Source organism: Anopheles arabiensis, chromosome 2 (assembly GCF_016920715.1).
Source record: "Anopheles arabiensis isolate DONGOLA chromosome 2, AaraD3, whole genome shotgun sequence".
Taxonomy (NCBI): Eukaryota; Metazoa; Arthropoda; class Insecta; order Diptera; family Culicidae; genus Anopheles; species Anopheles arabiensis.
The window spans coordinates 3,863,033-3,889,125 of record NC_053517.1 but is presented as its reverse complement, the minus strand read 5'-3'; the positions used below and the strand labels follow the sequence as shown (position 1 = coordinate 3,889,125).

The 26,093-nt window shown below is 46.2% G+C and overlaps 1 protein-coding gene across 7 annotated transcripts in view; it reads left to right on the top strand.

Annotated features, from left to right (window-relative positions):
* The window catches only part of LOC120904952 (microtubule-associated protein Jupiter), a 115,392-nt gene that overhangs the window by 63,356 nt on the left and 25,943 nt on the right, over positions 1-26,093 (top strand). For 2 of the 7 annotated variants that reach the window (XM_040315532.1, XM_040315492.1), the window contains exons 1-2: positions 13,323-13,400; positions 15,586-15,901. The exons of 2 other annotated variants lie outside the window; for them this stretch is intronic. In XM_040315532.1, the coding sequence (XP_040171466.1) occupies positions 15,840-15,901 (62 nt within the window). In that variant the 5' untranslated portion in view covers positions 13,323-13,400; positions 15,586-15,839. Of the gene's footprint in view, positions 1-13,322; positions 13,401-13,434; positions 13,537-15,585; positions 15,902-26,093 lie in introns of those variants that run through there. 3 more of the 7 variants (XM_040315559.1, XM_040315512.1, XM_040315502.1) reach the window with 3 other exon arrangements.

Genomic DNA, 26,093 nt, shown 5'->3' with positions numbered 1-26,093 from the left:
CGTCTCTTGTTTTACTTTCGAAGCTGTAAATAAAGTCAAACGCGTTCAGTGGTGTCGTGAACTGTAGGTACGGTGGTTTTGATAAATAAATAAGCAGTAAAATAAATTATACGCCCTTGGGAGCGAATCTTATCGTGGTGAAAGATTGGCGCACTTCGCTGAAATAGTAATTGCTAAATATTGCATTTTTGATTAATCACACCTTATCGCGATGATAGCGATCTGTATTTACCCTGTCATGATATTTGATGTTTTGGGAATATTTTCTTTTCTTCGATGTCAATCAACGAATCGGTCGCACCCTTGTACGATAAGAAAGTATAACCTCTTCATAACACGCCCCTCATCGCGTGGATAAGATTCTGCCGAGTGATGGAGTGGTGGGTTTTTTCTTCTTTATTTACGTGCACGAAAAGATCCTCCTTTTGCAGCATAATTCACGCGCGATGTCATTCGCATCGAGATGCGAAATGACACGCCGATAGAGGTCGGTAATTATCTGCACCGTTTCATCTTTGCTCCGCGCCCATTTTTCCTACGGTTGCTGATGAAGAGCGTTCGGATAGGAGATAGCGGGAGAGAGAGAAACACGGTGCAAATACTCATCCATTGTACCGGTGGTGTAGCATCTTGCAATCTCAGCGAGGTAATGCTTGACGTAAAATAATGCCTGCATATCGAGACGGCTGTGGATGCAGACGACCTCTGCCTACCTTGGATGGCTTGAGTAATTATTTGTTCGGTGTAGGTTTATAGGTAACATGGCTGCATTCCTTTCCATGGGGTGAGAAAACTGTGCTTTCATGCATTCTGGGTCGCGCCATAATGTTGCATTACGGTTGGCTGGGTATGTAACTTACTATACAGTAAAGAATGTTGAACGAATTCTTTATATTAAATCCATGTTATAATATTTAACTGTACAATGGATAAAACGATCTCTTAAACAAAGACATACACACAGTTCCGGTTGTATGTTTGTTACAAATTATCTCAGTCAGATAGTTTTTAGAAGGCTATCCGTCACTAAATTCATTTGCTACTGTTGCTCTTTACTTCTTTTTCTATTCGATGGTCACAATATTGATCGGAACGTTCAAATTCGAGTTCCTCGCGTTTACCACCGTTGAAGTCTTTTGTTGAATTGCTCAGAGTAGTCGCTAACGATCCACGGCAATAACACAATGAGGCACGACAGTTGACGGAAATGTGATCGTGGTTTCACGCACAATTACACATGTTTCGTTACGATTTCCCATGTTTCATTCCCTCCTCCCCGGTAACAATGTCTTCGAGTGAGGTCGCTGCATGCGGTCACTTTTTATGCGTACTTCACTGCTGCCCCATAGCAATGAAACTTCTTTCACCGTGTCCGTGTCGGAAACTGGGAAAACCTCACAAGTAGTCGAATTACATCCGCGAACGAACGCTCTTGTATGTCGGATTAAATGATTGCCATACATACGTAATTTATTAATTATCTTTTTGCCCTCGCGGCGATCATAACTGGATCATCCAGCCAGCTTTGAAATGGCTTTAAGCGTCTCCCAGGCGGTCGTTTTGATGTTCCAAGTGGTCCACATGTGCATGTATCGTTTCTCGCTTGGGACATAAATTTATTCTCCTCTCTGTAGTGGTCCTGGTGACATCTTACGTGGGAGTTGAATAAGTTATCGAAAGAAAAGAGCAAAGCATTGAAAAGATTGACTTAATTATTTCAAATTAGCCTAATCGATGAACCGGAAATAGATCACCCGTGTTAACGTGCCTACAATTCTGCCGCCTTTCCTGCCCCTTCTGGGCTGTGCAATGTGACTTTGCTTCGGCGGCTGTGCCATTTTCAATTGACCAACCATATCCATTTCACCTATGCATAGCTGTGTGTGTGTGTGACTTTGAACCTCACTCTCGTATCCAATCGTTCATCGCTCGATGGCATTGCGCTCGGAAAAGTCAAAAGATCATTCGTTCTCTAATTATTTTCCACATAATTGCGCCGGGTCCGGTTGGTTTGTTCGTTAATGTCGCCGTCTTGCTGAGCCGGGCGGAATGAATTGCACACGGCACTGTTTTTTTTTTTCTGCGCCCGCGACCGATGGAAATCGCTTTCAGGTTGAGCATTTATTGAACCGTCTCCAGTGTCATAGTTCCCTTACCCCTCCTGCCCGGTATCAGTGCCACTTGGGCTGCGGTATGTGAGCACAAAGTAAAAGTAATGACAGCATGGCAATAGAATTAAAATATAATCCCACCCACCCAATGCAATGTAGACGAACAGGGGGAAGCGAAGGGCGGATTTCTCCTGGGAAAGCATGGCTGTCAGCCCGTGTTGTGTGTATGTGTGGGTCAGAGATAAAACGGAGCAAACTTCGGACTGCAACTACGGCTTTCGGTTTTAATGATTGTTGACAGATCGACGGTGTTTCCGTTTTTATCATGTCAGAATGATTTACTGCCGGGTGAAAGAAGCGGCGGTACGGGCGCATTTCACCACAGGGAGGGGGTTTTGTTTTTACTAGCGTCGAGCGCACCTAAACCTTGAGCGCCTTTGTGACCGTTTGGATTGTGCAATCGCGCGTTGAATAATGTCTTCGATGGCGCTGGGGTATGGTTTTGTGGAAGCTCTGGTTTCACCGCATTTGTCAATTCTTTAATGTCACCCTGTGCGCGGTGTAATCCAGGAAATGGTTGGATGAATTGAAATGTTACAAAATGAAAGACCATTTGCAAAGCCCCCCATATAGTGTTGCTGCTGGCGGGTGGCAGTTTGTTTGCTGAGGAGCGCAAGCTTTCCCATTCACACCGGACACAGCAAACGCTAGCAGACCGCTGGGACGCACGGACTGTCAGAACGCTTGACACATGATCGGTTTATGCTTGGTTATTAAGCTATTCCTTCGCTGCATTGGTCGTTGGCACATCGTGGCCGAAACACGAGCACGATCACGATCTCTCCCCTGCTCTGCAACGAAGGAAGCAGCGAAACCTGGCATTCAAGACTGGCTGGCTGACACACGGACCACGGAGAGGCGTATGCATCAATTAAATGGTCGCAATCGTGCCCAAAATTGCAAATCGAATAGAAGTGCAATGGTGTGGAAGGTGGTGGAACGATTGATGCTAGGGAGTGCCGTTCAAATGGTTGCTCCCCGGTGGCTAATGATGGGCACAATTGACAAAGATTGTCCAATTGGTTTCTTCTCGCTCGTTCTGCGCGCCCGCCGACGGGTTGAAGGGGCTCGTTTGTGTAACTGTCGGGTTGATTAGAACAACATACCGCGGCAAGGGTTTGGAATTTCCATGGAAGGGGAATGGTACAAATGGCAGAAAATGGAATGGTTTGTTAGCTAAAACATGTTTACTGAAATGTGTGGAGTATTGGTATTGGGTGAATAAACAAGTTGTGAAAGAAGGTTTTTGATTTCATTCCTTCATTGAATGAACTTTGTCAACACTAGTAGGAAAATCTTGTGGAGTTCCACGTAGAAATTGTGTCGTTTCTAAACGATATATCAGTTTGATCTACTAACTAGGTTGTTATGGCACTTTCACTTGTAAACTAGCCCTGCGAGTTAATTGGCAAAGCACTGCTAGCAATGTTAGCGAACGTGTTCATAACCTAGGGATTGGATTAATTACAGCGTTTTAAAATCTTTGCACGTGCTTGCTGCTCCGGATTTGAGCGCAATGGTGTACAATTACATTTTTGAACAGCTCGATCAACTGCTTGATCAATATATCATGTAGCTGCAGTGTTGATATATTTCCCAATAATAATTTATGCTGTTCAGGCCACACCACACCAGGGGTGTTTTGTACACGTCCACATCGGGGAGGAGTAAAGCATCCAGTATCCACCCATTGTTTGTCGTACCTACTCAACCATGTCCCAGTCGTATCGGGAAGGATAAAATCGATCAAGAAAACGGGGCACGCATACGCAAAGCACACCACCCACGGCAGATAATCTTGAGCGCTCTTGGGAAGTGCACTTTAATTACTTCCTATCAATCCGGTACCATCTACGACGACGGCTCGAGCACAGCGTATCGAACGGAAAGATCGTCGAGCATAAAACATCCAAACTGCACGCTGGGGATGTCCCGAGCGTGTGTGTGTCGCCTGTTGGGATACACCGGTACACAATCTCAGCATGGGACAAATATGTCAAACACATCTCGGATCAAGTTATGATGGCACCTTTTGATGCAGGGCGAGGGACCTTTTTCTTCTTCCTTTCAGCCATCTCTCGAACGCGGAGACTCATTGCTATTCCACCGACGAACGCGGTGCGCGCGTAGACTGTTGTTCGCACTGTGTGACTCGCTGTAGGAATCAATGCACCTCTCGATGCCATGCCGTCGTCGCACGTGCATTAGTGATTGCGAACGGCCTGGTTACCTCTCAACCAGACAAAACATACTTATTATGGTTCAGCAACAGCAGGACACGCTCGTCGGCGGCGGCGGCGGCGTTGCGTCCGATGGCTGACAACGTGTTTCTTTTCTAATGAGCACCGGAGCACAGTTTCGCCCGCTATAGGAGGATAGGAAAATTATTGCCTTGCTAAGGGTGTTTCCATCGCACTAGACCGTGGCTGATTGCTGATCAATATAAAAAGGGCGGATTAGTGCAGCAGCGAGAGCGAAAGGGAAGCAGTGGAGGAACATTAATCGGATCCACTAATCCGCACGGGGCCACCCAACACAAACAATGGTACAACGGTTGTTCGGGTGTGGATACGATGGGTACGATCACAGTCATCAGGGCCGGACGGATCAGCAGGCTTCGGAGTTGAATGTTCTGCAAATGCGAAAGTGTAGCGAAGCATATGCCGAGCTGTAATTAAAATGTGTCAGAATATTTATTAGTCTAATTTAAATTATAGTTTACAGTTGTTTGTTAGTCGGCTTTGATGTACATTCGCACCAGAGAGTGATGCAGAAATGAATGAACGTTAGGTTCGAAATTTATATAGAAAGTATTGAACAGAGGCTAGAAAGTACAATTTATTGGAGATGCAAACTTTGTATCGTTTTGTTTATTTCTGTGCGAAAACAATGTATTGCAACAAGTATTACAACGATTACAAAATCATCGATAAACTGTGTTACTGTAATAAGGAGAGGATTTGTGTGTGGAATGCTAAGTGCACTCTAGCTTCTCCAATGCAGTTGCAGCCAGGCGAGCCATATGCTGCTTGTTTCATACCTCCTCCAGCAAAGTGCATTATCATAAGATGGTGTAAAAAATATTGTAATGTTCACTGCGCTTCAACGAAGCTGGATGGCGATTGGAAACCAAGGAAACAGTTGTTTTGATAGCAGAAAATCAAGTATCGAAAAGAGTCTTCTCTTTCTCTGTTTCCCTTTAGCACTTCTTGATTGATTTCACTATCGAGACAACACTCTACTGCACTCTGGCAATTAAGAATTCGCATCTCGTGCCAGCTGACGGCGGAAGAAGAACTGCTTTCACCGAGCAAAACATCTCACACCAGCGACGACTATCCATACCATATCGGGGAAGATCTTTCCAAAGATGTCTCGGTGGAACAAAGTCTAGACAAATCACAACCGCAGCGTCGGCGCACGGGTGAAATGATTCATTCAAGATGAGGTGCTCAAGATCTTCTCATCATCCGGCTGGGGATCTCGCCGTACGTGCGTGCGTGTATCTGGTCCCGCTGATCGCACTATCTCTGCTTGTGGTGCAGCTGTGTGCAGCTTGCATGCATATCCCGTCCAGAAATAGAATCCACCGCTCACCAACTCTCCGGCAGAACGCTGTCTGAACGTCCAAAATGGCCCAGGCCCATGTAGCTGGTGTCCCGCAAGCGTGGTTAGCGTGCTTGGAATGACATAACCGAAGCAAGTGTTGGAAGAAGTTAGATGCGCGCGCCACTACCACCGCCGCTACAGAGACCTATTCAGCCTGTGTGCACCCGATGCACTCAATTGAGTCAGCATATTAGCATTCTGAGTGCAGCAAACGGCGGTTCGGGTTTATGTTTCGCGCGTTTCCGTTCGCCTTTTGCTGGTTTCGTTTGCTCCCGTCGGTGGCTAAATTTATGCGCTCGAGTCCCCAATCTTGCAGTCTCTGGGTGAGCTACTAAGGCGCGGTGCAGAGCAGTCGGGGCGACCACGAGATGTAAAATAGCATAATCGTTTCGCGCTTTGCATCGTTTGGTTTTTGGTGTGCGCCATGTTCTTGCACGCGGTGCGGTTATGTTGTCTGTTGGGAGCGTGCGTTTGGTTTTGTGCCGGTAGCATAGAAATAGACATATTTTTATCGTAGGTCTTGGCAAGTAGCAAACGGACAAGTTGTTGCACCTACACGCTCTACGCAAAAAAACGCTTGCAATTCAATGCAAATGAGTAAATGTTGAATCAGGTGTGTGGAGGCTCGATGTCCGATGCTTTATTTACTTGTTTGTTGGAAAACAGTGTTCGGTGTGTTTATTAAAACACAATCTGCACAATCGTGCTTCATACTTTTGTTTATTTACAAATGTGTTGCTTCGTGCAGTCATTTTTTTTATAACTTATGGCATCGGAAAACGATTTGTTTGACATGACGCACGGCTAATAGTACGATTGGTCTTGGAACATCTGACTGCATCGTGCACTAATTGCTACACGATCCTAGCGAAAAGCAACTATCTATCCCTGGTTCGAGGCTAATCTTTTGTCAGCTGTCACGAACTGCGAGTGAGTGAGTTGATTGTACCGTGTTTTTGAATGAAGGGAATGAACTGAAAAAGAAACGCAGTTATCCGTTCTCTCCTGACAGGGATGCAATAGACATAGAAAAAATCCCAACGTGGGTAGTCATCGTTTAAATCTCGGATCATAATCGAACATCAATTAAATTTCCTTTCTATTTCACTCTCGCGCTGGCATTGTTATTGACTCTTTTTTCTTTTCTCTTCTACTTGTAGGTAAGTTCGAGCAAAACATGTTGCAGAGACTGTCAACGATGTCGTGGATACTTATGTTAAATCATTTGTAAGAGTTTATGTTACGGTATTTGTGTTGTATTTATATATCCTACTGAAGATACAAGTAAACAAGGAAGAATTTGATAAAGCATTTAGTTTGCAAAGCAATATGTATGCAGCATAATCTTTAATTGTATCGGGACTAATTATAGTTACAATTAGCTTCCGATTCGTGCCTCGACGCAACGAGCAAACAACCAACGAGAGCAACGAGAAAGGGAGCTGACGGCGGTTTGATTATGAGGCGCACACATACCGATGCCTCAGCAAAAAGGCCCTTTCACCTGTCCCGTTTGATCCATTCTGCGGTACGTTTGGTCGTTCACCGGTGCCGCCCCTCCCCACTCCGACCCCACCAGCTGTGTTTGATCTTCTACAGCGATGTTCGGCACAAGCTGGAATTTATCTTTTTTTTTTCCTTCCTTATAGAAAATGGTTGTCCACTCTGTCCAGGCAAATGCAATGCACCCATGAATCATCGGAAGAAAAATGTGAGGCGCACGTGTTTGTTGTGTTTTCCGGCGACGAGAAAAGAATCGTCGCTGCGCTTTGGCGCTTGTCATACCACAACAGCGCACACCATTGACAATTTGGTGAAAGGAGAGCTCTCTTCTGTTGTCGCCTGTGCTCTTGGTGATGAAATCAAAGCAAACGAGCAGATCCCTGGCCCTGGCAGTCACACGAGCCGAGAGCCGTGTGTAGTGGACGAGGTTTTGAATGAATGCATCTCTCGGCACTTGTTTGCGCGCCGGGCGGAAGGAACGCAAGATGGATTGGATTCAGCCCTCAGCGAATGACGTTTTAGTTTCCCTTTTTCCTTGGGTTTTTTTTCGAAACACACTCCTAGATCTAAAAATAATAAAAACGAAAAAAGTGAAAGAGCATAAAGATGCCATGGGCTGGAGATTTTCCCTTTTTCTGATCAATAGCAACGTGTTGCATCATAGCCCGCTGGAGGTTGAACGATTGAAAAGGCTTTGCACAGTAGCATGTACAGGAAATTATGCACCATTTTGCAAATCCCGTACCGAAAAGTGTATTTGCATGTGTGTGTGTGTGTGTTTTCATCTGTGGCCGTTCTTGCTCGATTGGCGTTCCCCGCGTGGTATGGGGTAACATCACCTTTCACTTTTGCAACGAAATCAGTCGCAGCGGTAAATATTTTCCTTTTGGTCGGCCACACCATGGGGGGGGACCGTTTGATTTGGGCTGGCAGGAATTTGGGCAGCTTTATTTTCGTACATCGTCTTCTCGAGCGCTCTCTCTACAGTGCTCGAGGATGAAAAGCAAGTGGGATGAAATGCGTTTTGATGGAATGTTTGTCCGGTTGGGAATGCACCAGGGAGAGAGGCTTTCGAGATCAGTTTGGCTGTGGTCGGATAAATCTAATGACGGAGCTATTGTGCTGGAGAAAGGGTGCTTATTTGGCGTGTGATGGATGTGGCAACATTTTATGGGCGACCTTGAAATTTCGAACTACGTTTGAGTTGAGTTTCACTTATGGGAAAATAAAATCTTTGAACGATTCTTCCGTGTGTGTAATAATTCCGTATTAATATTTCCAGACTTAATGCCTAGCGAGGAATACGCTACTTTCTCCCAACAATGTGTACTTTGGCCAAACGAACTAACCCGGAAGTGCACATATTTTCACTCGCAGTTTATGCACTTGCCTCGTCTTTCACTGTGTGTTTCAGTGTGATCTACCCTACACGAATATGGCATAAATGTGTTTTGGGTGGCCTGAGATGTGGAAACCCTCGTAATAATACGTCCCTCGCATCATGTTTCGGACGTGATGACATAATGAAAACAACGAACTCCGTTCAGAAAAACAGCCGCGAAATGATTGTCAATGTTAACAAGATCATGTTTTTGTGGTCTATGAGTTTTGTAGAACATGGCAGATTGAAAGAAAACAAAAACAATCCCCTGAAGGCTGTAAGAAGCCGGCGGAGGAGAAAACACTCACTGCATTCACCGGAAGGTACCAGCGGTAAACTACGAGAAACTCTTCATCGAACGTCACACGACTCGCACACGGACGGAGCCGAGCCGCCGTTCCATCGTGTTTTGCGGTGCTTCTATAAATCATAAAACACCTCATGTGTGGAAATAAATATAATGATGAAATGAAGCAAGTGAGAAGAAGCCTCGAAAAAAGAGCAATGGCAGCAGTAAGGAATCACGCTCATAGATCCCCTCCATTCCTCATCATTGGCCGTTATGTGTGATGAAGGTTGGTGTTGCGGTGAAATGCAGAGGTTTGCAAAAAATCTGAAAAAGAAGCTCCAAAACCGCTACCATCGATGCAATCGGGCTTTTTCTTCGATGCGAATCGGGGAAGAGAAGTGGTACAGAATGAAAGCAAGCGTGTGGAATATTGGTGGAAAATTTGCTAAAGTTTGGATGTCTGTGTGAATCGAGCTTTTGGCCGGGAGAAAATGTGTCGAAAGAGGGAAAAGAAAGATGAGTCAGGCCACAAACGCGACCAAGCGAGCAGCAGCGCGCACACCTGGTGGACTCCTCCGCCGGGGTTGATTTTTCCTTGCCACGAGGGATGCGGCGGCAGCTCTTGTTGCTTTTATTTCGGGCTTCGGTTGGGATGCTCCACCGACCCGGGCAGAAGCGCCGTTAATGCCACCGCTAAGCCTTCGCATTACCGGCAGCGGGATTTGGGTCTGCTGTGTGGCGGATGTCGGTTGTGTTCTTTTCCCTCCCGTTCGCTTCCATCGCGAAACTGCTGCTGCTGGTGCGGCTGACTTTTGCGTTGGTTCCGCTCACACGGCCGCCACATACGGTGTTTTCACGTACGGTGTTTGGATGGATGAGCTTGTGTCGGTGTATGTGTGTGTAGGCTCAGTACACTTTTTGTTTGGTTTTGATGCTTCTAATGCCTAGCGCTGCTTACTTCCGAGCTTGAAGTACAACCAACTCGACACGGTACAAAGCAAACGGTACAGTTGACGTCGATCGCACCACAGCAGACTCCGGAGCGACGACTCCGATTTTCGAACGGTCGTGATTTTCGTCGACCCAATTTTGTGGCGCGGATTCAATCGATGATGTTCCGACGATTGATGCGAGATGGGGTGGGATGGTGTGGTGTGGATTTGAAGGAGTGATGCTGGCTCGTGGATTGTCCAGCCCATTCCCAAACGATTCGATGGACGGATCCACACGGAGCACTGCCGGAAATCGATAAACGGAAAGTGAAGACTCTAGTGGTGGGCCCCTTTTATTTCACCCCTTTTTCCAAGAGCACTTTCGGACACTTTCGATCGACGGAAGAAGCTTTCGTATGCTGATTGCTTTAGGGGGACACTACTGAAAGAGAGTTAGGAGGAAAATTTGCAGATTGCCACTTGAAAGCACCGAAAGCATCGAACAGGCAGAGTCTCCCTCATCATCCTCATTATCGTACAGGAACAGGTGCTCCAGACGATGAAAAATAACATTTACCGTAGGAGCGCTTCAAGCAGGCCCATGAACTAATGGGTAGATTATAAAGGGGGACAACTTTTGCATGAAGTATGAGTCTCATCTCGCACTCCAACGTGTCATGTCCGACGGGCTCTTGCGTTCGCGACCCCTTGACGGGGCCGGCTCTGGTGTAAAAGTCAGGAATGTGTATTGTGATTGTTTTCAAACAAAACGAAACACTCACTGAAACATCAAGGTGGCTGGTTCATCAATGAAAGGTAAAATATGTTTTCGGAGTTTCTCGATCGTGTCACGTACGGGGTGCGGGAATGAATGGGTAATGTTTTGAGAGACGCTTGAAATAAGCGCGCCCAGCATTATGACGCCAAGTTATGTTGTTTTTGTTTGTAAGGTGTGTGTCTGTGTTGAACTGATTTTTTTGGTATATTAGCGAAATCTGGCTTTTTGCTTCATTGGCGTCAAACGTTAATTTGTCTCACAGTGCAGACAATGCGCAACTGCTCTGTGAAGGTAGCGTTCAACATACAAATAGCTAAACAATCTTAAAAAACGTGTCCGTTACGCACAATTCAAAGTCACTGACAACAAGGGTGATTGAGGGGGATTGAGCCGGAAAACGAATGCAACGCATCAAATCACGCGCGTCACCTGGCGCGGCGCGTCAACAGTCAGAGCCAATAAAATGTCATTTACCCTCCCCCACTAAACTATCGCATTGTAGAACGGTCAGAACAAGAACCTTGCGTTGGTGCAATGGCTGAATGCACTCGCCGATCGTGGTTGTGCCGGAATTGTCTGCGTACGCACACGGGGCAACGGGTGACTTTGGTTGGTGGTTGGTGGTGATTAGAAGGGCAAAAGGAAGAATATCGGCGAAACAAACCTATAGAAAAAAGGCGAGACTTTCCGCTCGGTTGGGCAACCACCGCAAGCAAGCCAAAGCCAGGAATGGGGAGATGGTTGGGTGGGGAAGGCAGTCAAAGACAGACAAAGGCCCATTGAACCAAGACATCGGACAGGAGAGGAACAAAACGACTGTATCGGCGGTGGGCTGTGGTTTACGGTGGATTAGAGCGAATCGAACGTGTGGTGGTGTGGAGTTCGGGAAGGAATTTCTGCTACAAACCGTGGCCCGTGTCATAAAACTGTAGAACTAATTTTTGCCCATCACGCTCCATGGTTTCCGGCTGGAGGGAGGGCGTTCAAACAGGGTGGTGTTGTTCGGATTGATTTACGCAAATGACATCAAACGTCGTCGTCGAACGCGAATGGGCACAATTGAAGACGAGCTTCTTCGTACTGCCCATTGTTTTGATGGGTCTGAGAAAAGGCCCTTAGAACGGCATCTAGTCGTCGTTTGGGGTATGGGGTGTATGATGTATTAAATGCTAAACCTTCACCCGGCGGATCGATGTCAGTAGAACACTGAGGATAGATTACTACACAGCGCGTTCGCTGCGATATTTCCTGCCCGGGAAAAAGGTGTACAGGCAAACGAAAGACACTCATAATCCCGGCTTACGGTGACGGGTCTGTCATCATGTTGGAAATAAAAATTAAATCGACTGTTTCGATTCGAAAATCCAAAACGCTTAGCTGCATAAAAGCACCACCACCCTCGCCGCCGCGCACCGGGCAGTGGAAATCGAAAATTGTACCGTCAGATATTTTGATAGACGTCGGCTTAAGACGGCTTGCGCGACGACGCGGCGGTGCACAAGGGATGGAAATAAACAAATAAAATAATAAAAATACAGCTGACTGCTGCCAGACACGGTCAAGATTTGTGTAGCTGCCTTTCTCTCGCCACTCTCTGGGAAGTGTTTTGCTCCTAGCATTGGATGGAATACTTCTGGTGGTGTCTCTCTTTCTGTGCCGTTTTCTATGCGAGAAAAACTAGCTTCACAGTGAGCGGGAAGCAACATTAGTGGCGACTGTGATTTTATGCTGCGAGTGGTTGGACGGTGAGTTCCATGCGTACACTGTAAAATATATCTGCTGCCACAATATAGCTAAATCACTTGCTGGATTTGAATCAATTGAATTGAACTGATTGAATTGAATGAAATAACTGTAAATGTATAAAATTATTTCAATTTACCTAATCATTTCGAGTATTTCAAACATTCAATTACAATTACAATTACATCTAGTTAAATTATTTTAATGGTGTGATTTGGTGCACTATAACATAACTAAATTGAAAAGCTTTGACGTCTTTGTGATGTCCTGTTTTAGTGCACAATTTGTATAGTTCCTTAAACACTTACATGTTTTTGCTTAAAGCCACACAATATTGTTTACTACCACACGCTTTTCTAATGCTCTTCGTGGTGAGTGAAGCGGTGAGTTCTATGTTGTAGCATAACTTTTCGCTCACGGTAACCCTTCTTCATGCTATGCTACAAGATCCACCGTTGTTCGAGTATGCTGAGCAGGAAAACACAAGAGAGAAGGGAGAGAAAGTGACTATTTTCATGAGAGCATGGTTAATCCGCGAAGGTTTTTGTTAGCATCGCCACTACAAATTCCGATGGGGTGGGCTTTTCGATTCACGAGCTAGTGGTACTGAGAAGACTTCACTGGAGAGACTGTATTGAAAGAGAGTTGTACTACAGCTTGGAATAGTTTTCCACCGCGTACGTTGGACCTGAGCGCAACCGGCTAGTTAAAATGCTCTCTCGCGCGCGCTGCTCACTGCTCTCATTCCTTTACAGCGAGTTTTCCGTCGTTGCCGGTGCTCTGATTTTCCGGTAGAGACACTAATCTCTCCCCAAACGCGCCTGGCTGGCGGGGAGGAGGACCGAAGTTCACCCACCGTGTGGTCGCTCTCTCTCGCTCGATCTATGCTGCACTTTCCTGTGGGGTTGGATGGGCCCCATATAAAATGCCGCCAGCACCGTAAATAAAACCTTAGTCCATACTCCAGCCTCGTACCGTGCGCATTCGTACAGTGGTGGGTTTCTTGCGGTGGTTCATTTGTGTCTGGTGTTTTTTGTTGTTGTTGTCTGTTCACATTCCGCCCTAGTGCAGACGCGCGGCATTCGTGGAGTGCATCGGTGTACCTACTACGGTTCTACGATTTTTCGTCCGTGGGTTTTTGTGTGCGCGCAGAACATTTTCCTAACGACTTACCGGGGGGTTGGGGCTTCCGCAACAGTGGCGCTATTCGTGTGCTTTTGCCTATTTGCCTCTACCCCACTCCAATGAACACGAGCGAGAGTGTTGTGTCTGTGTGTGCGTGTTTTTCTGGTGCATAATATCCTTGCAAACGGCGGGACCTAGCCGTGAAGCAATGTGAAGGACTGCCACTTAGCGAAACTGGCTAGACAGTTGGACCTCTCGCCGAGCGCGCCCGTCTGGAAGCTCGCCCAAAGTCGCGGGATTAAGCAGCGTTGTTTGTGGATTGAATGGAAATTGTTTTCGCTACCCTTCTTTGGTGTGGCGTTTTTTGTCTGTGCAAAGTGCAAAAAAAAACCAACATGCAGAAAAGGGAAGCAACGTTTTGTTTGCTTCCTTTAGAACCTGGGGTAGACTCATGTGCGGGCGAACTGAGAATCGCAAGACATTTAGGACAATGAACTATGCCTGTGCACGGGTGCATGCGGTGTGGAACGATAATGGTTGAAAGAATTACGACCGGGAAAACAGGCTCTAGCGAGTGTTGTTGGTGACGGAGCAGTGAAAATGAAGCAGTGAATGAAAACGTGGCAGTGTTTTCGTGCTAAGAGAAGCGCCCAGCAGGATCAACCAAATCGAAAAGGACATAAACATTGATAGTTTTCTGTTGTGTCGTCTCACAATTACGGACTCTGTGAGCAGAAGTGGCACTAGTTTAAATTGCAAACGGGTTTTTTTTTGTGAGCAAATCGTTTTTCGGCAGACTTCTGAAGATGAATACTGTTGCTTAAAGTGAAAAGAAATTCATTTCTTCTCTGATTATTGCTTTCTTGCATAAAACATGACCGTGAAATAATTACGATATTTTATTGATCGAACAAACTGACGTCCCTCGTCTGCTTCCACAAAGACTCGTCTCGTATACTTTGGCACGTTCTTTACGTGTTATCAGATTCGCAGCATCCATAACCTTCACCAATGCAGTTCACATTGAGATAGTAGTTCGGTGGAGAGAGAGATGCCACACTTGCTGCTGACGTCACAGCTCAGATGATCCAGAAGCTCTTCCAGAAATGTGACCGTTCGTTAGCAGCGGGTGGATGCCGAGCAAGCTTAAAGCTTCTTTCCCCATCCTGACGGAAGCGAGTATGCTTTTCTCGCTTTCACTTTCACATCCTGATCCTTTTGCCATCATGTTCCTGTGCACTGCAAAATCCACCATGTTTGTTCTTTTCTCTCCATTTGTGCACCATTTCCATGAGCTGCCTTTGGGAGCCATCGGAGTTCCGCTTTTGCGCGTTGCGAACGTTGCGTTATCTCTTTTACGAAGCGTTCTGCAGCATCTTTCTCTGTCCGCACCGCTCTGGATGGATTCATTCATCGACCATCGGTATGTCGCATGTCTCTTGTTTTTGTACCGAGTCGTTTTCCTTTCCCAAGGGAATCCTGCTTGCGGCTACTCCCTCCCGTGCCCTGGCGATTGCTCGGTCGCATGGTTGCACGATGACTCACTGCGGCATTCCTGGCGGAAAACGCACACCAATACTGGCAAAGCATGGTTGTGTTTGGATGCTGGCAGACGATGCTCCATCTCGTTTCGTTGGTATCGATTTCGGGGGAGCTTTTGTTTGTGGAACTAAGACTGTGTGGCAGCTCCAAGTCTTGCTGTAAATCTGTGGTGGGGTGTCCCGGAGGCCTGTGTTCCGTTGTCCCGCCACCGATGAGCAGGCTCGTAAAAATACAGAATGATGGAGAAGACTGCAGGAGCACGAATGTAGCACACACACTCACATACGGACGAAGCAGGGACTTGATTTTCTCGTTCAGTTGACAGTTGTCTACGGAAAGATGCTTAGCTTGGTTCGCCATTTTGCTTTAGCTCTGTTTAAGATATTCTAAGTAGTGAGGAAAAGTCTGCCGGAAAAGAGTATTTGCTTTCAGGGCTATCTTAAGCTTGCAAAAGTAACTTCAATTCATTGTTTGTTTGTCTAAATTCTTTCTCCCTCGGAAAAAACAATCAGTCTTCAGTGTTTTAAGCGTTATCTTTATCAATTGCAAAGCAGCTGACAAAAAAACCGATCCGTAACAGTGTGGAAGCAGCTGCATTCACGCAAACCGCGTGCAACAGTGTGATAATCAGTGAGCCTTTGTGTGTGTGTGTGCGCTTTCCGTTTGATTTTATTTCGTTGCGTTTTGTCTCGCTGACGTACCTGCCGTTAGTCGCCTTTTACTTCCCACTTCTGTACCAGAACCAGCCAGCAAAAAATCAGATAAAATGGCCACATACGCCGCATTCAAGCACGTCGAGCTGTACAATGTTGGAAACACGAAGAAAAGGTAAGATAATGATGGAGAGTGTGTGTGTGAAAGTGACTATTTCGCGAGCGATAACACGTTGAGCATATTTGCATGGCTTCCGTATGAAATGGGGAATGTTGTTTTTGCCCTCGAAATTCGTGATGTTTCCGGAACATTAGAACCAGCAGCAGACTTAATTCGTCATAATGTTCTGTACGGATATTGGCCAAACCATAAAGCATTCCGGGAAAAATAAGTAGGTGTACTTTCTTTTTCCACGCACCCCGTCGTCATATTTTTTGGGATTGGCTGGACTGTGGTTGGTTCCAAAATATATTGTTGTGCGTGGCAAGTCGTTGGGGTTTCGATCGTGCGGGCCAAAAGGGTCGGCAATGGAATAAAACGATGTGAACCAGCCAGCTGACTGACCTTGGCGCTTAATTTGGGTTTTATGTTGATAGAACAGTTGATCCTAATCCTTCGCTTGTTTAATCCCTTTTTTCTGGGAGGGGTGGTGACCCACTCAGACATTATTCTAGGCAACACTGTGCCAACAGAAGCGTTGGCGAGCATTGGAGGAGGTTCGTTTGGGGCTCATAATAATTTAGGAAGCATGTACCGCTCGAGAAAGCGAATTAGAATTGCGTCTAGGTGAAGTCATACCACCCAATCCATATCCTCGCTGTTCGGAAATTGGGGCCAAGGAAGCGTGTGTATTATAGGGAGTGCAGCTTTCCTCTGCTCCGTCGCTTGTGTGGTGTTGGTGATGGTTCGGCGAATAAATTAATTTGCTATGCAGCATAATGTCGCATGCTTTTCCACCGCCGCAGAAGACGCATAAATGGGTTTGATTTGGACGTGCACCAGCCTGGTCAGTTGTCCGGGCGCCGCCCGATTCCCGATTGCCATTCGAACCGCTGGGAAACATGGTGGTGTTGATTTTATTTATCTCAGTTTTATCGCAAAAGTACTATTTTCCTCCTTCTCACGGATAAATAGTGCTGGTGTTGAAACAAAACACAAAAAATGTAGGACAGAAAGGGATACTTGCCGTGTGCCGTGTGGTCCTTGCGGGAATGTTGGTGGCGGTGCTATGGACGACCGAAGCTGGGTTAAGGGCATCGGCTAGTCGTTAAATGTTGCGCCGAGGAATGTGGAAGCCCAAATTACTCAGACGAATTGTGTTTTTTTGCTTATGGATGGTTCCTTGCAACGCCACGCCGTTTGGTCGATTGCCCATTTATTTGTTCTTTTACACATCTTATTCTTATCATCGTTAGCTAGACTCGCAAAGGTAAACTCGTCAAGAACGGATTAACGAATGGACGGCATGGAAAGCAGCACCATACGATCGATTTTCCTGCTCTGTAGGCAATCGATTTCGTTTGGAAAAAAGCTATTGGTTTCATGTAAGATTTGGAGGATTCCAAAGCACAAATGGTAAAGTGGAACGTTTAATGTAAGTTTGAAATAGATACCAAAGAAATAGTTGTGTTTAGATTGTAAATGTACTACAAAAGAAGTATGTTACAGCTTGTGAAACTGTTTTAATGTCAAAACAAAAATCAATGGACCTAATTTCGACTGACCCACTTCAAAAATGATAATGGGAGTAACCAATCTGCGCAGTGTTAAAATAGAGTGCTGTTAAATGCTGATGTTTAGTTGCTTTCTAAACCCAGACATGCATTACACGAAAATTTCTCCACTGCGCTCGAATTTGACCCTCGGTAATGTTGTCTTCTCTCTCGCCACCGCTGCTGCTGCTCTCGGGAGAAGACCGTTGCAGTAATTCGGTGATAAATTATTAATTTCTCGATTATTATTGCACCGGCTGCTGCCCGTCCGTACAGCAGCACCGTAGAGCGAAATGCGCCAAGTGCCCAAGTATGGGCAAGCACATCCATATTTACCGAACCATATTTCAGCCCATGGAGCGTTGAACACAATCTATAACAACGGAAAGGGGGGCACGGGCGCAGATTGCGGCATATATAAAATCAACCTAAGCTGTACTTTATGTGTGTTTTCCGCCCTTCCTCTCTACCATCTGCCCCTTGTCAGGGGTGTGTTTGTCGGCACGCTCTACGCACACGGTGTGTGTGTGTGGTATGCTGCTGCCCATCACGGTCAGTGGCGCCTCCCTTTTTCGCGGCCAAAAGCGGGGAGGCCGTACAATTTCGGGCGCACGTACACGCAGAGACCGGTGTCCGGAAAATATAGGCAACCGGCGCACAGCATTGAAGCAGCAGCATGAATCGCTCACGTCATATGTTGCCCCGGCTGACGGACGACTAAACGGTGGTTTACTTTTTAGCCTCTATCGCCGGAGAAAGTGGTGCAGTTTTACAAACAAAGGACAGCAGGCGGGCACGGGAAGAGGGCTGGGGTGCTCCAGTTGGTCGGTGCATGTTGCAGCGGGAGGGAAAATGAGTCAAGCCACATATGCTGTGTGCCCACCTGGGTGGGTGGATGGAACCGCTGTGTTAGCTCCCGATGTTCTTTTGTGCAACTGTTACCGTTTTTTGTGCAGCCAAAGTGTAGAGCGAAGAACGATTTCATGGCACGAATCCGTGAAAGGAAAACAATCCGTTTTTCGTGACATGTTTTCCCTGCGAATAATCGTAAGCAAACGGACACGTGTACGCGAGCTGGCTTATCAAATATTGGCCCAGGAAAGTCTACATATGCCGACATATAAGAAAGTGCTGTAGTGAAACTAGTTGGCTTCATGTGCAGCACTGGCAGATACGAACGTGTCTGAAGCGTTTATGTTGTTTCACTTTTCAATCACGCCGCGGTTCCCGTCTGCTGCCCAGACGTGGCGTACTGCTGATGCAGCGGAAGAAACCATTAATTCATTCCCTTTCGATTAACGGCGGCCCTTTATTGTATGTCGACATAGTAGTAGTGTACGCATGCAGAAAGAAAATTAGCCAGCAAATAGATGTGTGATGTTGAAAATACTTAACCATCGTTGTTTTTATTGGTGTTGCCCATTCAATGTTGCTAGCATAATTGAATCTAAGATGCGTAAGGTTTACTTAATTAGCAGCTATTAATTGTTGGCGAGCATTCATGTGGAGAAAGTAGCATTTCTTTGCTTATTGAACTGTTTTTGTACAATACACAATATTCATAATTTTATTTAAAAAATAGAAAGACGTGATACCTGCCATGAATTTCCGAAATATGATCGCCACATATTCCTCCACATATACGTTCCATTAGCAGTTCCGGTTGAGCTGTAGGTGAGAAGAGAAAAAAAATCCGCCAAATTCAAGCCGCCCCGTTCAATGACACCGAAATGTGGCAATGATCCATGGCAGTGGGCTTGCCTGGCTCGTGTGCCCCATTTATCATAGATTTGCTCTATTTTTTCCCTACCGCCTTACATACTGCTCTGCACATTGACGTTTACAGCTGCGGTGTATGTGTGTGTGTGTGTGCGTGGCCAGAAGGGGAATAAAGAATCGGGAACAGATTCCGCCAATTACAGATAATTACAAATGAAAGGCTGCTGCATTTTCGGAAGCTCGTGCGCTCGAGCCACACTGACACCGGCAGAGTACGTGTGTGTGTGGGGTGGATGTGACTGCCCCTGGTTGGCAGGTGATCACCGGAAGTGGACGATTTCGGTTCCGCATCTCTGCTCCCTTTTTTTTGCTGTCGCTGCTGTGGAGACGTGTCGTTGACCACGGCAGCATTTCATTTGGGAGAGCAGCACGACGAGACGAGCAGTGGGACAGCAATAAAAACGGTTTTCCTCGTCCAAATGCGAACACTGTAGCCATCACACACGTTCATTAACAGTGAGCTTTCGACAAGCACTTTGTCGGAACACCGCAGTCGCAAGTTGTAATACAAAAAAGAAGGAGTAGAATTCATCATAGATGTGTTATGAGCTTTTAATTTGCCTACCACCACACATTCGCTGACTCAGTTTTCGTGATAAACAGTTACTTTCGGAGTGTCTTTTTTAATAGTTTTCTTGGAGGAACACGGGAAGAGTGTAATGAGTGCGCATAGTTTTTTTTTATGCAAATGCGTTTACACACTCCAACTGTGATGTATATTGGGCCGCTGGCACCGCGGAGGCACTCTTGGGGGTCTATTATTCTTCTACCAGCGACGATTTGGATGCAAAGTGTACGGACACGTGGAGCAGAGAAATCATTTCTGTAATGAATAATTAAAATCATACATTACAAACATGCTGCTGCTAGTTGTAATTCTGTTACAGCAGCGAACGTTTATAGCCACACATGCAGGGACCGTGGTTCTTTCTTGCCGTTCGTACTTGCACGTATGTCTCGTACGTGGCTAGTACAATTAATTATTGTTTGTATTTATTGGAGGAAGAAGAATTCCCCCCAAAGTTCCGTTTGCTACGTGAATTTCACCGGCGGGATTGCACTTGAGCGTGTCCACCGTGTGTGTGTTCCATCAACCTGTAAAGCTCTCGTCACCACGGGTGTCTGCTCCACCACAATGGCTACTCATTGCCGACCGCAACCTACAAAGGCTAACGGTTCAGCGCACCCATATTTCACGGCTTAGCTTTATTTCTTATGGTGATGTTTATCATATCTTTCTTTAGCCGGAGCAAAATGACTGGCAAAAGATTTGTGAAAAGCGTAAAATTAAGTTACCCTTGGACGAGGAACACATGTCGGGTCCTCGGGAAGCAGTGAAAGTGTTACCGTTACCCTTAGGGACGCCATATAAATTTGGAAAGCAAAGTCAAAAAAGTCAAAATATTGCAGTAGAAATTCAATTCACCTGTATCTATGCAAATGGCGCACAAGTCTAATCTTCGTTGTATGGTTTCTTTTCTTCTCTCTCTTTTAGGTAAGTGTGCACACACTAACGACCTATGCGATCGGTCGTTTCCTTCCGGTGAGCAGTCCGGGGCAGGGCCCATTTCAATAAAAGTTGTGCGCCCATTTATCTTTCCCGACAAGCGACAGGCGCATTCAAAACAGCTTCAACCAGGACCAAGCAATAGAGTGTGTGAGGCAGGAAAATCAACAAAATCCGGACAAATTACTTGCGACTGTCAAAACTTCCACCACCTATCGTCTCTCATGATCATGCTACCGATGGACCGTTGCTGGCCGTTGGTTGATTCCAACAAAACGAAGTGGGAATGATCGCGCTTTAATCGTCGTGACTCGAAGCTCCGGACGTTAGCGGCCGCGATGTGATTTGGGTTTGAAACTGTCGTGGAAACTACCGTTTCCTCACCTGACGACAATGATGTGTCCAGCACAACACCGGCAAAAGCCCTTTTCTCTGAGATCATGCAGCCCTGATGGGGTTGGATCTTTTAATCTCGAGCGATCGGGGAAGTAACAAACAGCGGAGTCTCCTATCCGGGCTGCAATGTCCAGATAACTGCAGCACTTTTGTATCCATTTGTTTGTTTGTATCCTAACGAAGCATCGCGCTCTTGCTGGAGCAAATGGGCCCGTTGGGTTGTTGTGGCCTCTGGCAAGTTGGATGATTGGGCTTAGGAATTGTGCCCTTGGGCGATGCAGCACGATGAATCGGTTTGTAAACTGCATAGAAGCACAGGAAGTCCGTTGTCGGATCTTGTTGCTGCTGCTGCTGCTGCTGCTACTGATGTGTTGTAATTAGGTGTCCAAGGTGCTAGAAAGTTGTTGGAATTTAAATGAACTTTAGAGGGAACAAAGTAGGTGAAAAAAGAGTTTAATGACTAGTACGATCGCTTAGGAACATCCTAGTTCGGTTTCAGAGTTGCTCGTGTTTTGGTGTAGATTTATTTGGGTATCCTCTATTTTAATGTCCCTACTGTCACGCACTGTCCCAGACATTAAGACAATCCGAAGGGAGCATCTTCGAGAGTGACCATCTTCACGACAAACGGTCGAGGTACCGCTATTTTGCTCCAATTCATCAAATTGTAAACTAGAACCCGACCATCGTGTTGCTGCAATAAAAGAATGTATTGTGCGTTGCGTTGCTTCGGGGCGGAAAAGCGCATTGAAACTAGACAACCGTGGTTGCTGTCTCGTGCGGTTAGTTCAAACCATTTGCCCGGTGAATGTTTTCAATCTGTCAGAAATTCAATGAACTAAAACCCGAAGCCCCTCCGATCGGGTGACAGCTGATGGTGTAGCGATTAAGTGTGCCGGTCCGTGTTACAACGGTTCGAACTTTAATTTAATTAAATTATCCCAACACGATCCAATCCGGCCGCCACGAACCGGGCGGCGGTAGAGCAATGAACGGTCTTTGCAAACGAAACGGCAATCGTCATTACACAGCTGCCCCTAATTAGTTAGTGCTCCCGTGCAGTGACAGTTCGGTACAGCAAATGTCCATAAGCCGCAGGGACAGGCAGCGTTCGGTCTGGCCGCGTACTGGGTCGGCTAGTGCGATCAATCATATTTTTCACGCTCTCTTACCGTTGATGCGTCGAATGTTTCGGGCCACTTTCACCCGTTCTGAGACGGTCGGGTTGGTTTGCTACAAACTGATTTTACAAAAAGGAGAACGATCACTGTTCGCCCCTTGCCTATCTCCCGCGAAAGATATCTGTGTGGGTCGGTGAATGATGACAATGCTACCGGGCTGTGTGTATAGCTGCTTGAAGGGAAAGAGTAACTTATGGTAATGCCGAGCGACTCCCTAATGGATGCAACACTTACCAACAACTACTGGCTTGTCCCTATTACAAACTTCCTAGGCGCGTGGGCATTGGGTAAATTGAAATTTTGACAGTTTTCTTAACACGTTTGAAAAACGATGGCACGGGCCGGGTATAAATCTTCACACCTTCCGTGAGTAGGTCCGATCGAACCGCGAAAGCCGATAGTTGGGGAGGCGGACGTCAATTTTACACGCTGCCGGGGAAGTGCGCTATTCAATGAGCTTCAGTTAAACATGTTCATCTTGTGTAGATTGTAGTGCCGGAGAGCGTGATCGGTAGTAAACGATAAACGGAATGATCCTTTCATTTTCCTATTTGCGGTCTCGCTCCCGCACACTCTGGGCGATCGTAAAAGTTGGTCGTGTGTCGGTAATGAAGTTGGCTGTCGATTATCATACGCCTGCAACATGAAAGCCCGATGCGAGGGGATGCTGGGTGTAACCAAGAAACATTAATCATAAGTTAGAAAAGAGCTTTTGCTTCTTGTAATGCACTCGGCGTGCACTATTGGCATGCAATGGCAGACACAGACGGGAGCTGGCGAATCGACTCTTTGAGCTTTGGTTGGAACGGAAGCCGGGGGAAGACTACTTGTCCAGGGCAGCTCTACCAACCAACCCACACGGTCACCACTCTGTAAGCAACATCGAAACTTTCCACGTGCTCTCTTCAATGTGTGCGGTGTATTTTTCGTGCACCAATGCACATTGCTGCTGCCAACTCGACATGCCGCGGTCGAAGAGGAAGCCGAACGGGGAACAGTGAAAAGGGAAATCATAATTCTGGACAGGGCAGTATATGGGTGTGCGATTGAAGATAGAAACGCCCAGTGAAAATATGTGTTTGTGTGTGCGTTGGAAAGGGTTTTACTGTAAGGGAAAATTGATCACGTGAATGGGTGAAGCTGTAGATTACTCGCCGTGTGCATGTTTTGAACAAAAAAGCAGGTGGTCTCGCACTAATGCACCCGATTCAGATAAAACGGGCTGACCTTAATGAACCAATTTTAGCTGTGTAGCTTTGTAGCATTATCAAAAGATCGATTAACGCGCAACGAATACTTGCTATTGGCGGTGTCTGTGAGCTAGGTATTAGCATAGTTTTTTAATGCTTTCTTTTATTGGGCCTTCCGAAACAACGACTCAATCTTTCGGTGAGAAATGAGTCGTCTGATAAAAGCTAGCAATTTGATATTGATTCACCCTCGATTCAGGTTTCACACCACAAACTAATCGCCTCTGTCCTCCGCATAGAAACGATGAAGCTGTTGTGTCCCCCCCATAGGAGGATATAGCTTAATTAACGAAAAGTCCGTAATCAAACCGGGTTGCATCGTTCGGTTCGCGCTTCTGCGCTCCGAGGCCGGTTAACGATCATGCCCATAGCACATGGGAATGCAGGGAATCTGTTCGAACTCATCCATCACACGTTTCAAGCACACACACGCACGTGAAACCCCCCAAAGGTAGTAAAACAACATATAATTTTACCATCAAAAATCAGGCTCTATAAATTCTCTTTTCCTGGTCTAGGTCCGGAGTTGTCGGCTGGACAAACCTGTTTGAGGCAGGCACCCAAATTGTAGTAGATCAAATCGAAAGGTGCTTAAATGAGTGCAATAAAATGTTAATCGGTGGGTAATTTATATACTGATAAAGTCTTCCTTGGTGTGATTTGAGTTCGGTTGCATCTCACGCGTTGGGAGTAATAAATATGGAAAAGAAAAGGAGAGTGCTAGGCTAGTAGTTGCTCTAGCAGGGAATCGGCAAAATCGGTCAACCTCTCTGTATCGTTGGATGGAAGTCCATGAATAAATCGCATTAAAACAACTTCAACTTGGATGGCGATGAGAGATCTCTATTGTTTTAATTAATCTCAACATACCGGCGAGTAGTTTGTTCCAGACTGCTCTTTCGGCTGTATCTTACAAACTATAGCGCAGCACTAGCAGAGGTGCGATCGCGATGCAATTAATTAAATCGAAAAATTTACATATCCACGGCAGGCGTGGTGCTCCGGCATGGCAATCGTAAAACAACATCTTTCCCGTGCACGCGAGCCCGCTCCTCGAGCGCTGTGTTATATCGTTGGTCATTGATCTTTGTGTCGGAGTGGTGTCTGCGGTGGTGACTTAGTTAGTGATTCTCTTGTTTCTTCCACGTTCCAACTGGTGAATCCCGTTCATTCTGTGGCTCGTCCCGGGGGCCCATTATCATTGCGGAATGAGCAGCAAAACGCAGAGCGAAAAAGAAAACACATATGCCTCGTGCACACGTGCTGCGTACCTTCTATGGTATCATGAGTTATTTACTTGACTCCACTCCAACGCGGAAGATGATCGCGACTGTCTTAAGGCGGGCAGCGGTTGAGTTGGATTAGCTTAGCTGGGTTTGGTAATTCTTTTTTGATACCTTCTCTGCCTTCATCCAACCTATGGTGTTGGTGAGCTTAGTGACGTATCAAATATCATTAGAGATGCCTGCCTGTGCGCTAACCAGCATCATCGGTGCAATGTTTTCGATGGGATAGAAGCACATACTTGAAGCCTCCCGACTAGAAGGTGTGGTGAGCCGTGCCCTAGCTAGCTGACCGATCATCAACCACCAGATCACTAATCGGCGTGCATTGAATGGGACGACCCACCCCATCGTGTACGTGGTAAAGGGTGTAGAAGAACATGCATCAGACATTATCGCATTCCCGTAATTGTCTCTCCCGTAATCTGCGGTTGGAGGTATCGCGCACCTCGTATGTGCCCAGTCGTCTGGCTAGTGGTTTCCGCGGTTTAGCCTCGTGCCCATGTCTTTACAGCTCTACACTTGTTAGGAGATTGGCAAAGGCGTAGATACTCTCCACCATGGCAGTGTCATGTTTAATTTTCCTGTACCATAGACGTTTGGCGCCTAATGGATGGACGGCACACATACACACACGTCTATAGGTGAAAATTATACCTCCATCGTCCCAAACTGAACCAGAGCACATCAGCACTAGCTAGTTAATGCGCATACTAACGTTGTCTAGAGGTCGGCATAAAGGAGGGCACACCATACATTGGACCGTGCTCAAACGGTTGGAAGAAATCATGTTATCATGTCAGTGATATCAGCTGTTTCCGCAGGCTAACAGGAATTTCAATTTGCTTCTCTTGGGCGCAAGGAGGGAGTCTTTAGACGGTACAGAAGAACCAGTAGCTTTGGAAAGAATCATCCATAGAAAAGATAGTATTGAAAATTATCCAATTGATTAGTATTGAATGTCAAATTAGAGGCAGATCACAGAGCTTTAGGTGGATGCAGAGAGCTGTTCTGCTACGATACCTGATTGTAAAGATGTGTACTGAATGGGACTAAAGAACCTGATTTTGTAACGATCTCTTCGTGGTCGCTTTTATGGTTTGTTACTCAAACTTTTTTCTTCAAGTCTTAAGTGTTCAATGAACCTTCCCGTGTGCTTGCTGCTAGTTTGTATACCGGTGGAAATCGTCTTCTCCAACCTTTCCAACACTAGTCGGGAAACCCTGAAGCCACATTAATCCGCTTAGTTTGTTCGGGT